This window comes from Parasteatoda tepidariorum, chromosome 3, assembly GCF_982258835.1.
Source record: "Parasteatoda tepidariorum strain Cologne lab strain chromosome 3, Ptep-v5.0, whole genome shotgun sequence".
In the NCBI taxonomy this organism is placed as follows: Eukaryota; Metazoa; Arthropoda; class Arachnida; order Araneae; family Theridiidae; genus Parasteatoda; species Parasteatoda tepidariorum.
In genome coordinates, this window is record NC_141757.1 from 34,353,389 (window position 1) to 34,370,051 (window position 16,663).

A 16,663-nucleotide genomic window follows, 5' to 3' on the forward strand; every position below is an offset into this window, starting at 1 on the left:
CAATACATTTTTATGGACTGAAAAATCAGGTGGTAAGATCCAGTTTTTCCTCATTCATTTCCATATTGTTTTGATTGTTATCAGCATAAAATTAATCTTACTATGTATAAAAATCTAATAATGGTGTCGTGCTTTTCCATTGTTGTCCGTGCATTTTTATTGGCGGAAAATCACGTGGTGGGATCCAGTTTTTCTTCGTTCATTTCCTTATTATTTTGGTTGCATTACGCTTTTAATTCAACAGTTTAAAACTAAGAGGTTCTTCTTTAATTATTATCATTATTATAATGTAATTCTAGGCTACTTTTTAAGATAAAATTATTTAGAAGGGTACTCTAATCCTACTAACCGTTTTACAATTAATTTCTTAGGCAAATAACAATATACTGTTATAAATTGCAGTTAAGGAGATCTGTTAAATGATTTAGAATTTAATGATCAGCTTCAGGCACAATGAGATGCAAGCAAAAATAGTATTTAGTTCCTCCGCTCGTTTGGTAAGCTGAAATATTAAATTACGGCAGTGAACTCATCAAATTTGTTTGATAAGAAACAATTAATTATTGTAAATATTTATAATATAATGATATAAATGTTTATGATACTAATAGATAATAATATTTGAACGTGGAAAGTAGAGGCACAAGCGTAAGCAAACAAAACTCTTTTTAGTACATATATGTTAAATGAATAATTTTAACTTCAGTAGAAGAACTGTTTTCTGCCAAGAAACAACAAATTTTGTAAAGCAATAATCTGGGTTGGTGAAAGGCGGCAAGCAGGGGGCTTAATCCCCAGTTTTTTTTAAAACTGATGTTATAAAGCCAGCAAGTGAAATGCATAATGTCTGAAAAATATGAACTGGACGCGTTTCTATGCATCGATCATAAAAATAAATATGTCCGAGAGTTCGGGGGTTCCAGACCCCGCCGACTGAAGACTCCCCGTGTAGTTGGTGACTGATGCACGTTAAATCTGTCTAGCCGCAAAAGTCCTCCATGTTCCAATAACAAATCAATACCTCTGGGGGTACTGGATTGGAGATCGATCGTTCTCTGATTCAGGTCAAAATTACGATCTGTGGATGAATGATTGGATGTATGAATGGGTCCGCCTTATAAACGAGTGTGACGCGTGATGTGGCAGAAGTCTATTTCTTGGCCATATATGGCACCACTGAAAAACAGGAAACGCACTCTCTGCCTTAAATTGCTCGGCTTCGCCAAGCAGGCTTGCTAATGTGGCAAGTGGAATTAGAAACAACAACAAAAACTTAAAAATAAATTTACTTGTTGTACATTCAAAACTTCGACATGAAATAGTTTGATGATTTTAAGATGATTTGTTAGCAGTTTAAAGTAGATCCCTTCAATTAAAATCAATAAAGAATTTAAGAGAATGAAATTCGTTCTTTTTAGAAAATGTAAGAAAAGGTAAATTATTTTAAGAGAGAAACGAAAATCTGAAGAATTTTGTTCAGTACGATGAATCGCCAATTTTTATGGACGTATTTTTTTTGTTTTAAATTTAAAAGAATTGATATCAATATCTTTTGAATTTTTTTACAAAAAGTTTTGATATACATCTGCGCTGAAAATTATTTTTGAATTATTACTTTGAAAATTATTTATTATTATATATAATAAAACCACGTATCACTGATGTAATTGTATACTAAAAAGTAGATCAATAAATTCAGTATTTTATTTGTACATTATAAGTGGCAAATACAATTTAATTAAACTAAACTAATTTCACGCATTTATTACTTTTGAGCAATAAAATAATGATTAAATGTTCTTAAATAATATAATTTATATTAGTGGAATGAGATAAATAACTAAATCTTATTTAAAATAAAATCTTGTTAATCATCATGAAAAATTATCACCGAGAAAAAAATTATGGTCTTAATCATGGTAAAATTTATTGCGTTTTCTAACTAAATAAGAACATCAAAAAGTACAGTAATTTTTCTATAGTAATTTTATTTGTTACTTAATTTTATTATCATGTATATTGCTTTTATTTTATTTATTTACATGCTAAAAAAGCAATGTTTAGATTGAACGAGAGTAGATTATAACTCTCTAATGTAAAAAGAAATTATGGATTTTTATTTCCATGTTATTTCAACTTTTTGCTAAAAAATTACGGCAAAGTAAAAAAGCTTCTCACATTTAAATTTTTTTTCCAAACAAAAAGTATTCAAAAATGGGTTTAAAATTTTGTATCAAGTAACGTTCAAATTAATTTTAGCTATTTTGTGGATACAAAGAAAAAAAAACTTAAAAAGTAATAAGCAGAAATATAAAAGTTAAGAGTGAAAAAAAAACCGTTTTGTGCTTCTATTTGTTTTTATGTTAAAAAAAGCTGCATGATACTATACGATTTAAGCATTTTTTTTATCATACTTTAGACTAATAACAGCTGGTTCTATTTTGTAAAGGCTTCATGAGATAGACTATAAAAAAAGGTAATAATAAAATACAAAGTTTGCCAAATAAAAATAAAAATCCTTTTTTGAAAGAAAAACCTCGAAAAAGAAAACGTAACAAAGAAGGGAAAAAAATGAATCACTGTATTCATATATTTTTTTTTCAAAATTAGTTTTTTTATGAAATAAAATGACAGGAAAAATAACTTGTTCTCATGAATACTTTGCTTATTGAACAAAATTTTTTGCAAGCATTTTTTTAAAAGTTTATTCTCCGAGATAAGCCATCGATATACAAAATGCGATAATGAAAGTTTTACCACTAATTGTTATTCATAAGTGTAGAACATAAATAAATATAATGTTTTGCCTCAGAATATTTTATTTTAGAAATATTTTTTGTTAAAAAGTAGGTAAAAAAAGAAGAACATTTTATTGCTTATTATGTGAAGCAACGAGATATGAATATTTTTTATTTTCCTCTCCGTTTTGTTTATTTTCTTCTTAACAATATTTTTTCATTCGTGAGTTGTTATATCCATACTTTTTTTAAATCTTTATTTATTCAATAATTCCTTAATTTCATTATTCATTTTTGTTTTAACTTAATTAAATAAATTATCTAAATATCCGATTAAATAAATCGATTGCAAAAATCGATACGAACTTGAATGGAGAGCTAAACAATTAATCATACGGAACGATTGAATTAAAGACTGATGACTCTCGTGTTGTAAAACTGCTAAGACTCTTGAGCTTTTATACTTTGAAAAAAAAATGTTTTTTTATTTATTGATAGTTGAAATTAGAAGAAAATCAATTTTACCAATTTTAAACCTGAAAACGACGAAGTTGTGGGTATGGATCCTGATTGGCTGTTGAAACGTGGCATTTATTTATGTTATCCACTTTTATTTCCATTCAATTTCGAGTAAGCCTAGCCCATCAAATATGACATATAGATGACACATTGCATGTTATTTCATGAAAAAAGATCAGGTTTACTTCTTACTTAACGCAAAAACAGGAACGAAGTTGGCAGATTCACAAAACAAAAGCAATTGGGTATACTATAGCCTACGTCACAGGTTGCGTTATTCCTACTAAATTTAACCCATGAACGGCATTTTCTGCGAGCCTAACTACAAGCCACAAATAAACAAACGAAGTGTTTGATCGTTTAAATAGCTGCTCCCCAGATTTTATTGCATTATAAAGAAAAGTAATTGATATTCGATTTTTGATTAATAATTGATTTATGTGGATAGTGGCATTTATGTGGATAGTGGCATAGAATTTAGCATTGCGTCATGGTAAATGTTATTCCAACTAAGTGGAAGTAGTTGTGTTTTTTTTTATATTATACCCAATTGCGGTAACTATAAAACATTTAAACAAATAATAAATTTATGTTAAGTAAAACACGTGGATAAGAAAGAATTTTAACTTAAGATTCGTGATATGGCATTGTATTTAACTAACCTCACTTTAGTTAACAGTTTATGTAAATTAACGTGAATAGTTTATGCGGAAAAATCAAGCTCAACCTCAGCCAGCAATATCTAAGATATTAACACGCCATCTTGTTTATAAGCAACCAGCTAGAGCAGAGGTCATAGGTCAGGTGGTAGCGTATCAGTAGTCTTGTTCTTGAGTTGAGATATCCCCAAAAAGGTTCATTAAAGCATAATTGTTTTATGCTTCCATATAATCTTATGGGAAATACTATCTTATGCTCATAATCATGAGGTTTTATGAAGTTTAGGCTTCTATAGTATGAACGAATAATATTTAAAACCGACTCACTGTGGCTATTAGCTCCTATTATCTCTTCTAACAATGGAGACCCCTATTAACACTAAAAGGAAATGCTGAATTCATGCTTTGGATTTAAAGAGTTGAGACTGTATTATCATAATTCAGTGTATTTGTCATATTTCTATATACTTCTGTTTAGTATTTAATGCTTAAAAATAAACTTTCTTTTTTTGCTTCATTTAAATAAAAATTATCAAACAACTTAAAGGTTGTGTAAATTTATGTTTCATGAAATAAACAAATTGTAATGCGATCTAATCTTTCCTTTTTATAAATAAATCGACCACGATTATAGTTACACCCATATCCACATTAAAGTGGAAATTCCTCGCACTGCTCTCAAAATAAAAAACGGACCACTTAAAATAATTTTTGATCTAATGATCGGATTTTCAAGTTCTGAAACTCAATCTTAAGGGTTCGAAGGGATGAAGTCAATTATTCTAATTAATTAGAGCAGGCGATATTTCAAGTTACGAAATTAACGCACCTTCTTTTCCGACAGATTCTGATTTCTGACTCCCAAAACATAGGGAGTAGCCGCAATCTGGGAAATATTTCCTCCCCAGTTTGATCAGGAGAGCTGACCAAAGTTTGAACCTCTTATTTTACTTTTTGCGCATTTCACCATATCTCTAGAAGTTTTTAAAAGATTTGAAAAAAAAAACTTGCACACAATAAAGAAATTCATTAATTCAGAGATAATTCCATACAAAAATAACTTTTAGTAAATATTAATAATTTTGTTATTATCTATCTATATTATATAAAACGCTAATACGTATGTATCAATAAAACCGATGATATTTCTCTTCTCGCCGTGGCAACAGTTTTCATTTTTAATTGATAGGCTTCAGCGCGCAAGAGCACGTAGTGAGCATCATATGGCTAATCTATATTATATAAAACGCTAATATATTTTAATTGATAGGCTTCGGCGCGCAAGAGCACGTAGTGAGCATCATATGTCTAATCGGGTGAATTCTCAACGAATTATCAAAAAAAATTCTCACAAAATTATCTTCTTCGAAGCCGATGCTTTACATCCGGCGTTCAGTACCATTTCATATTGTTTTACAACACATGGTTTTAGCCCTCTGGTGGGAAAGACTTTAAAACAAAACTTACAACAGTTACTTCTCTCAACAACTGAAATTTAGAATAGTGCGATTAAGAAAAATATGCGAACTGTTTGCAATTTCAAATTAATATTGAAATGCACAGGTTTAGAATTTTCCACAATGAAAAGTTTTCGGAACTTCAGTGTTCAAAAAAGTACACAAAAGCTAGACGTTAAGAACGTATCCAATGATCAAACAAAGCGAGCATCGGATTGCGAAGCAATCCGAAATAAACAGCGAAAGCAGTTCCGAGAGTTGGTGAGCGTCAGCGAGCAGGGGGCGAAGCCTCCTAGTTTTATTTAATATTAGTAGGCAAAGTTTAAAAATATCAAGTATACAATTTTTTACATAATTTTAAGATAAGGAATTAATACATAATTTTAAGGAATTTTTACATAATTATAGGATAAGGATAAGGAATTTTTACATAATTTTAAGGATAGATGGTGAATATACTTATATATCTATATGTATTTCTTCATTGTTCCTTATTATGTATTAGTTAAAATAAAATATTTTGAACTAAACATTGATTTTCATCTTCCAATTAATTTCTGATGCGAATCTCTAATTTAAAGTAAATTTTATGACGAACTGAGGTGACGATAAGTAACAATTTATTTACGATTAAAATAAAATACAATAGCGTTTCAGCAGAAATGAAAGACTTTTATATGTTTATAAAACTTGGTATAAAAACATATTTTTCATTTACAGGATCCATAAGAAAATACACCATAAATATGAAATACTATATTTCGTATTATTTCAGTATATGTCATGATTATCTATTCCATATATTATGTAAATTATTATTCATGAATTTCTTGGAATAAAACAATATATATATTAAAAAAGACAAGTTTGAGCGTATTACATTATCTTTTTCGCAGCATTATATATTTTCAATATATATATTTTTTACTCGAAATTGAAAACTTCGCTTAGGGGTTAAAGAGAAACGCAGCTCTCAAAGAATTGGATACTATACAAAGTTTTATTGAAAGGCAAGAAACAGTTCTTGTGTGGTATTTCGAGAGAAAGTAAAAATGGAGTTCGACATTTTCATGATAGATGATATTATGTGAAGTTTTGCCGATGAATTTTGAATGCCACGTTTGAAATTGGAAACAATTTCAGCTACTCTTTTACTGCTGCAGATTGAATTTCTGATTCGGAGTTCATATTTATTTCACGTTTTCATTTAGGTCATTCGAATATTTTTGATTCAAGCCTATAGAACATATTTCAGAAACAAATCTGATAGTCAGAAAAACAATAATATTGTTATAAGGCTGAATAAACACTATAGGAGAATTGAAAAGAATTGGACTGAAATGAAATACATTGAATAATAATATAATTGAATAATAATATATTTGAATAATAATACATTGAATAATAATATAAATAAAGCCAGAATGTAATGCGTAAGAGTGTGCTTGTACTTCATACAAATTCACAATTCAGAACCAGTCCACACCAAAATTTATAACCGTTGTTGGACAGCAGACCTAAGATTTCTGTTTACGACGACTAATGTTCAACTCCGCATAACCTTGTAATTTTGTACCCATTCCAGAAGACAATTGAACTCCTGGATCAAGTATTGGGAGAAATTTGCTTTTGGGGCTGACATTTTGATGGAACTAACCCGCATTTGCGTTACATGGAGTGGAAAATTAGGAAAAGCTCTCGTGTTTAGCCTGCCGGCAAGGGGGCTTTAATCAATGATCCACCTATCACTGAGGATATTTTACGTCAGCACTGCGGTTGGTTAAAGCTGGGTGCGGAATTCGTATCGACCAACCATCGCTGGGATTTGAACCCGGTTCACCTCATTGGAAGGCGAATGCTTTATTCCCTGGGCCATCACGGCTCCCGCACCAAATTTGGTTTGAAATCGGAAGGAAGGAGTTTTCCAAAGTATTCGATAAGTATTTTATAATATTTACCAAACCATTGGATAGCTTGAAGCGCTAATCAATCAAAAATTAGTTTCATCGCATATTCTTATGAATTATTTATTTTGGGGTTTCACAACTGAAATTAACGTTAATAATTTTGCAAGGTGTGGTGATGATGACGTCACTAAATACAGATTTTAAAAGGTATATAAAACCTCGCGTTTCTTAGATTAATGTTTATATTGATTGCTTTTAGTGCGTGTTTCTATAAACCTAATTAGTGAAAACTCAATATGAATCAATGAAATAGTATTAAAGTTAGGTATTGAGCCATGTTAGGTATTGAACCCAACTTCCTCTTCTCACTTGCTGCAAACCGTTAATTTACCCCTTCTATAGTTGATTGAGCTCTTGCTCATTAGACACAAACGTCCCTCTTCTTCTAATCGTTACAGAAAACTAGTTACTTTACTTGATCTCTGTAAACTTTTTCTCTGCGTTTTTAAGCCGTTTGTTACAAAATTGCATAGATCCTTTCCCGTTTTAAAGTCATTTTTTGAGGGCATGTCGACTGTTATTTTCTGTTTATAAATTTTTGAAGCGAATGAAGTTTTTTTTTAAATGGTAATATCTTACTTGATTCCGTTTCTCGGGATTATTTAATTAACATAGATCACTTGTCTACCATTTATTTAACATACACTACTTGTCTGTTGAGTCTGTAAGTAGGAAAAACAGAACTTTGTATACAGAAAAAACTCTTGGTCTTCATGATTTTGGATTGGTTTCATTAAATTCAATGTAAAAACTATATCGGAAATAATACACCACATTTTCTGACAGTTAAAGTGCTTGAGTATTTTAGAATCACGTACAAATCATGCGCTTTCACATATCAAATGCTTTCATCATGATTACCGTATAATATATTAGCAAGTCGATCCTCTGCACAAAATTATTATCTACTTCTCAATTTTGTTTAAAAATTTTGCTTAAAGACAATAATACAAATATTCTTCAAAAGAAATATTTAAAGTGTAACATTGTTTTCGTTGGATCTAATGAAAAATTTTGCATGTTAGATTGACTCAATATTTATATTTAATTTTCATAAAATATAAGTACAAATATATTAGTCAAAAAAATATTTCTCTCTTGTTCTACATTAAAATATACAGATATGGAAACAAATTTTGAATATAAGTAGAAAAGAAAAAAAAATCGTTGCTTATGATATTAGTGACGTAGTTTGATTAAATAATTTATATTATATTTTTAAGTAAAATGTAGTTGTTTGTGTCAGAAGCTTGAGGCAAAAAAATATTGCAAGTGTGTTAATTATGCAGAAAAATATTCGAAAATATATGTTCTACAAAATAATTACTAATGGACTGCAAAAAAATATATTAGAACGCCTATACATATTAAAGACGATTCAGTGATTCTGAAAAATAATTTTTTCAATTACACATTTTGAACAACTTTATGTCAAGCAAGGATTGCTAAGCATATCACCAAACATGTTCATTTTCCATGTGTAAGACTAAATTGCACAATTTCGCTATGTGGATCCAGGGCATGATGATCTCATAATACACTTCCAGGGCAGTGTAGTCAGTCTCGTTACACAAATTTAACTCCTGTTACAAGACACCAGAAATATAAAACTAACTGCTTTTAAACATTTAGCAACCACTATTTTTTAAACTGCAAATAGCTAAAGTATGCTTCTTAGAATGCATTTTCTTATGCCGCGCTTGATTATGTCCTGCCTGACTGAAATTTGCTGTTACGTAGAGGGTTCAACTTTTTAATGCTTCACATAAAACTCTTTTTTTTTCTTTGGTTTCATTTAACTTCAACTGTGAAAGTAACGTCACTAGTTTTAATTATTAATTAAAAATTCGTTTGACTTCTGCACATGTTACATGGGTTAGAACATTCTAAAAGAGTAATTAATATTAATAAAATATTATAAGTTATTCTTAATTTTCTATTTTTTTTGGAAAGATAACAAGCGATTAAATTAAATACAGTGAGAAAATGAGGTGATTATTCCATCAAATCTTTGTTTACAGAGAAAAAAAAACGAATTTGTAAGCAAAATGCATTTTAAAAATTTGCTTTTATTTTAGGATTAAAAAAATCATTTTCTTAGGTAAATATTTCCCGAGCACCAAGCAAACATGAAGTAAATAGACTTTAAAATGCGGAAAAACTTGATAAGCGATAAAAATTAATTTTACATTACGTTTATTAGCTTACTCCTGAAGAGTGTTTTTCAATTATTATAATACTTTAATTCTTCAAATAAACTTCCTTGAAAAAAATAGACTTTGTATAAAAAAATTAAACAATTTCTCTTTTCTTATAGACAATATAAGATTAAGTTAAATAGCGATATTCATTTAGTGACATGAGTTTTATCTCCGTAATTTACATGAAATTGAACAAGTATAAAAGATCTGGCAAATCGGGGACAAATTGATCTTTGTGGAGGTTTTTTTGATGGAACTAACCGGTACTTGCGTTTCGTGGTGAGAAACTGGGTGAAAATTTAGAGGCGTTTTACATCCTCGGTGGAACTTTTGTAATTGTCTGAAAAGATAATATATATAAGGCGACTTTTATTTAAAAAAATTACAAATAGATCTCAGGAAATTTAAAAATGCTAAAACGATCCAATAGCTCGATGCTGATTTGAGGAAATTGGCTTATAAGCGATTATATTTCAAAGCGGCCGGACCACGCTATTGGTTGAAAAGGACATCACTGTTTGTGGTACGTATCGGTTGGCGTTGACGTGATTGCTGAAATTTTTGCCTTTAAACAGGTTAATTTTAGAATTTCTTTAATTTTACTAATAATTTATTATTGATTTTATTGCGATTTCAAGATATATATCTACATCAATTTTCAAATGTGTTTTTTAACCTGATGTTTCAAAAAATTTAATTTAAATAAAAGAAATGCCTGCTTGATAGAAAACAATAATGTAATTTACTGAATTTTAAAAAGGCGCTGACTGAAAGAAACTAAACTAGAAAGGAACTAAATTAATATTTATTTTTACAATTGGAAATAAAAATACTATTTACAATTCGCACAATTTCCACTCAAAGTCAAGGAAATAAAACTTAATACTGATATAAGTAAACATTTATAGGAATGAAAAAACTCCCGACCTCATGTGAAAACGAAATCGGTAGCGAAATTCACGATACATATCATCTCCCTTCGCACACGTGGTTATGTCATTTTCGACCAATAAATGATCCGGCCACTTTGAAATTTAATAGCTCATACTGGCGTGGCTTACTGGCGAGATTTCAGTGGGCGTATCTTCCCTAGAGGAGTGGCAAAACTGACTCCAACAGGGTAAAGACTTCGTTATCATAGAGATGGTTCTTAAAACTTCGAAAACCTCCCACGGTTAACCTGATGTTAAGACGATTTTAACTTATTATCCATCTGAGTTCAAATGTTTGATAATTTTTACGCCAACAGTGCAACAGTGTGATTAGTGCAAGACGAGAGCATCTCATTCAGAGGTGAGTGCTGCATCCACTGAGCTACAACCGCGGCTCAATAATTCAAATTAGTGTCGAAATTTTTGCAAAATTATTGTAAAGTCTTTTGTATTGTTTTTTTTCCTTCTTGAATTGGCTTCACCAAGCTTAAAATGTTGACTTAATTTTAAAAATACAAGGTTGTTCAAATTGACTGCCTTTAAAATGTATTTTAAGAAGATTTGTCAGATATGCATCCATGTTAGGGATTGGAATTAAAATATAAAAAATGATTATTGAAGAAAGTAAGACTGTAAACATGAAAACCTGTTTGATTGCTGGTGAATACTTGAGAAAAGCGACTATTAGCGAGCCCTTCATGTTTTACGAGGTAACTAAACTGATTTTGTTATTTTTAGATCCGCTTTACCAGTTCATATCCGTTAGATTTTGATATCTCTAATGTATTTTCCTCACTTTTATATTAATTTGTAACTCTGAATAGTTGTAACTTATTTTATTTTTGAAAAATATTCTTACGATACATATTAAGAGATTAATTACGAAACATCTTGTGCACGAAACGTTTTCATGACTTTAAGATGCGTAATTTCAAAAGTCAAATTAAAAAAATTAAACATCGAGCTCATTCATCATTTTTCATTACATCATTCTACATTCTAACTACACTGAGTAAATAGATTACAGATTAAAAAAAAATTTTTTTTTTTGCCGTTTGCAAATTTTCCTTTTTAAGTCACTTCTTTTTTTTTTGTCGCATTTTTTACTTACTTTAATTTTATTCACTTTCTTTCTCTCTCCTACGTAGAAACTGAATAGTTTCTATAGATTTTCTATATTGTTCATTTCAACTACCACTATCTTTAGGCCCTTGTGAACTTGATTATTAAATATGTGTGTAGTCTTATTCTTTTTTATACGCTTCGCATAATAAAAATAAAAGCTATACGGGGAACATCTCAGACCACTGACTGGGGATTGGAGAAGTGGAGGGAAAAATCCTAAATATAATTTTAATCCTTTTATTTAGAATGAAAAAATGACGAAGGATATTTACTTTATTCCATTATTTATTTCGAAACAAGTAAAATACAAGATCATTATCCAATCTAAATAAATTTAAAATTTAATCTGATAAAAATCTTTAATATATCAATGGTATCAGCCCTAAAAAGTCTTTATAATATATTTTTAACTTATACTAAATAAAAAAAAATTACATAAAGGAATGATTTTTATTATAAATAAATCATTTGATTTAAATCAATGATTTTTCTAAGACCTCAAGTGATTCAAATCACGCCAGACCTGGTATATATGGCGATAGTCTTTTTCATATGAAGTTAGGAAAGCATGCAACAAGGAAACCTTTGATCAACCTGTGGAACTTTTGATTTATGTATACTATTTGATTTATAACCTTCGATTCATTCAATTTATATACATTGCGATTTGGTTAAAATATATTTCGATGCCACTTACGAATTATATTTAGAATACATAAAATTCCTCTATGTAAACATTTCAGATTTACTCATTTGAAAATAAGATAGTCTTTTTTTCTAACAAAAACTCGTACAATGAATAAAAACCGAAAAAAAGGTCAAAACATGAAAAAAAACCAATAACTACAAAGTAAATTAAAATGGAGGACGTATACCAAAGTTTAAATAAATAAATAAATAAAGAGTAGGTTAAATCAATGATCAACGCATTTATGGCTGATTTTAATGAATAAAACATATCTATCTTTTGCCTTAGTAATTATAAGCATGGAATTTCAGTTTCAAACTAAATTTAAATTCTTGCTTGCCGCAATCATACAAATGTTAATAGATGCAACATGAATAATCTTTTGGTGACCAAAACCAGAAAAGAATGAAGAAGATCAATGCTACAATAATACATACTATTAAAATAAGGTTGTCTTAATATTTCTATGTTTCTAGAAACAATGGTTTCGTATGTTAAAAATGGGTGATTCAGCCTTTTTTTCTTAAGAGAAGAAAAATATCGTCATTTGATTCCAAACCTACATGTTGCTTCGTCGAAGCACGATTATCTAAGCATATATTGTTTAATTTAAAACTCGACATTTCAAAACACGGAATTTATTTACCAGACCTAAATATTTGATAGGCAATGGCGAGCTAGCGAGAGAAAAGTTTGCGACTTGTAAAGCTAAAATATTGCTAGAAATAATTATGATTTAATAAATACAATTAAAACAATGATATAGAATATTTTTGTTTACATGATCTGTTTACTTTTAATATTTCATTTCATGTCCAATTTATAGATCTAATAATTTCAGCTCTTTTGTTTCGAAAATGGGAAGATAAATGTCTACGGTTTTGTGATAATATACATATTAGTGTTAAATATAATATAAACTGTCATAAAATAAAAAGAAATGTCTCGTTTCGATAAAAATTAACTTATTTAATTGTATTCGTTCGATTAAAGGAACCCTTTTTCAATATATGAAATATTGGATGCGTAAAATTGTATGAAATCTTTGACTTTAAGAACGAGATATGAATGAATTCTTTCGGAAGAATTATTTAATATCTACTCACTTCCATGACGAACCACAGCTGCCTTTTGGCGTTCTTTGGCAAATGTAAATATGTTCCATGAAATTCAGGAATGTAGGGATTTCCACCAATCGATGTTAGAACTCTGTACTCTGATTCTATTTCCAATATATTTTCCGCGATATTGTCCACCACTTTAACTGCAACTTTATTTCCTGGAAAATATAAGAACGGAAAATATTTTAAATTTCGCTTGGCTCAAAAAAGTAAAATGTAGCCAAAAACCAATTTTGAAAAGGTGCGAATAAATTATATTTATTTGTCAAAAGTTTCACATGGGAATTAATGGAAACGGAATGGAAAAGCGAGGATGTCTGTGATTTTTAGGAAGAAAAGATCTCTTACTATAAAATTTATATAAAAAGAAAAAAACACTCACAAACGGCTCCTTTCTTAAACAATAGTTTGAATTTCGTACAGCAGATAATTCAAATTATGCGCTTGATAATTAATGAAAAAAAGAAATCAGAAATTTCTCAATTCAATTTGTGACAATGTGATAAGCATAAAAATATTTAATAGGGAGATTTCGTATTTTTCCGATAACTTCTGTACTAGATTGAAACAAAACTGCTCATGCTCGCGTTTATTTAGATGCTGCGTACCTTTACGTTATTTTGGTATGATTTACGCAATTAAGACAAGGCTACAAGTACGCTGTTTTTAGCTGTTAAATGTTGTTTTCCGTTTAAGCCTGCCTTCGAACTAAAAAAAAAGGACATGGAATGCAAATTTGAAGAAATGTATTGATGAATTTAGAAACCAATATCTGATCTTATAACAATTGGTTCGTTCAATAAAATATTATTTTTATTGGTTTTTGTTTATTATTACGGTTTTCTAATTGCACTAGTTCCATAAGAAACTAAATATATTTATGCTATTTTAAAATTATAAATTATATTTATTTTAACTATAAAATTTAGTTGAAAGAAGTGTGTTAAATAATCAATAGAAGTTTTATAATATTTTTTAAAAATATTATCAATTTTTTTTGTCGTATGCCTTTTTAGGCAGTGGGGGTGCTATTGTTCCTGTTTTTCAGTGGCGCCATCTTTGGCCAGGAATTCGACTTCTCCCACGCCATTCACACAACCACAACCCGTTTATAGGGCGAGTCACATTCACACACAAAGGAGAAAGGACATAGAACACACAAAGAGAGAAAGAAACAACCATGCCTTGCCCGGGATTCGAACCCAGGACCTTTCTGATATAAGGACAGTTCCCTGCCCCCTACAAAGGCCGGTCGGCATTATTATTATCAATAATAAGACTAATAAGCTGCAGTCTTTATCGCCTACTATGTCTGTTTTGAGTTGTGTATTTAAGCTTGGTTTACGAAATTTTGTGTAATTAATGCATATAATAACACAAATAATTGTGATAAGTTACAAATTTATTACTACATTTTATGGCAATTATTACTACATTTTATGGTAATTAATTTTTTTTCTTTTGTAATTTATTGTCTGTCCCTTAAACATCGAAACGCTGTAAACTTCATTGATATGTATGAGAAATAGCACGATCTAATCACTTGTAAATTTATAAACTGATTCTCTTATTATTTTTTGAGAAATATCGAAAAATGCGTTAGTATCGAAGTGTTCCCATTATTTTGTCCAATCCCTGTATTTTTTTAACATTAATTTTAGTTTTATAAGTTTTCTTTAAGTAAAATTAATTTTCATTACCGCTCCGTTCCAAGAGGAAGATGGGGTAATTTTTTTTTTCATGATTGAGAAAAAATTAATCTTTTGTCTTCTTAAATTATTAATGCATTTTTAATATGATGAAAGTTTAATATGTTTGGGGAAAATTTGCCGCTCCTTCAACCACTTATTTAGCACACCTTCTGAGCCACTTTCCATCATTACAATAAATGATACATGAAGTTAAAGAAAAACAAAACACGTTTTTTCAGTTACAGATTTTCGATGCGTTGTCCTTTTGTAGCATGGCAAACAATAAGAAATTTTTTAAAAAATAAACTATTTCTAGAAGAAAATCAGACTTTATTTATACAATTAGGTGGCTCCGAACTTTTCTAGCTCCGCTCACCAACTTTCGTGGATAACTCTCATTCATCTTTCGCTTTCTCAAAAATGATGTCATTAAAAAGTAAAATAATAACTAAATAAGAGTAATAAGAATTAAAAAGGAAGTAAAATAATAAAGATAATTTTGTTTACAAAATATACAATTACTATAATTTTATGTAAACAAATTATTAATATGTAATAGTAACGATTACTTGGATATGAAAAACTAATCAACTGTTCATGGAAATAAAATATTCAGCTTTAGAAATACAGAATGTGGTACACAATACGATATAATAAATCAGAAGAAATTTTACTCATTAGCAATATATAATGATAACTTTATGTTATATAATCTTTCTACTTGGCTACAGTTTTTAACTCTTTTGAGCCTTTTATATTTTGAAAAATGTTGATGTAAATATTTACATTTACATCTGATATCTAATATCTTTTTTTTTTGTTTTATTTATTGAGTTTTCTTGGTAATTTTGATATCAACTTAAAGCACGAGCTTATAAAGCGATGATTGCGAAATAGATAAATTTTTCGACAAATGTGAATCTAACATTATTTAAAGTAAAAAATTAAAAAATAAATTTCCCGAAAAAAGCATCTAAAATTGCAATAACTTTCGAAAGAAGTGAAATTTCATACAACTTCGCTTTAGGTTCATAATTGAAAATGGTTCCTTCAGCTCATCAAATTTCAACTCTGTAGTAACAGTTCAGGGGGTAATAGATCACACACACATTCTATTTTCTTTTACAAAATATTTAACAGTTGATAATTCTCGATTTAATAATTAAATCCTAGCTTTTTTTACTCCATCGTTTTTCTATATTTGTACTCAACAAGACAAAAAGTCACAAGAAAGGAAAAAAAATGCAAGAGCACTAAGTGCAATAATTTTAAAATTAATGGAAGTTTAAAAAAAACTCGTATTAAGTTAATAAACAATCGTAGTAATATCACATGTCAAATTTCAACTCTGTAGGGCATTCCTGTAGCCTGGTGGGCGGTCTTCATAATTTTTCCAACAAGTCTAACATTTAATAATTCTAGAAATAATTATCGATTGTTTATTTTTTTTTAATCATCGTACATCCTGTACATTTTCTACACGCCTACGTCATTTCAAGTTTCGAAGTCTTATAGTTTTTGTTTGGTAAAAAAATTGTAGCATTAAATTAAATACCCAAAACAGA

The 16,663-nt window shown here is 29.2% G+C and overlaps 1 protein-coding gene across 1 annotated transcript in view; it reads right to left on the reverse strand.

The window, feature by feature from the left end:
* ninaC (STKc_myosinIII_N_like and MYSc_Myo21 domain-containing protein ninaC) overlaps positions 1–16,663 on the reverse strand; it is a 171,473-nt gene that overhangs the window by 133,678 nt on the left and 21,132 nt on the right. The window contains exon 2 of the mRNA XM_043046374.3: positions 13,393–13,565. Within this exon, the coding sequence (XP_042902308.2) occupies positions 13,393–13,565 (173 nt within the window). The remainder of the gene's footprint in view (positions 1–13,392; positions 13,566–16,663) is intronic.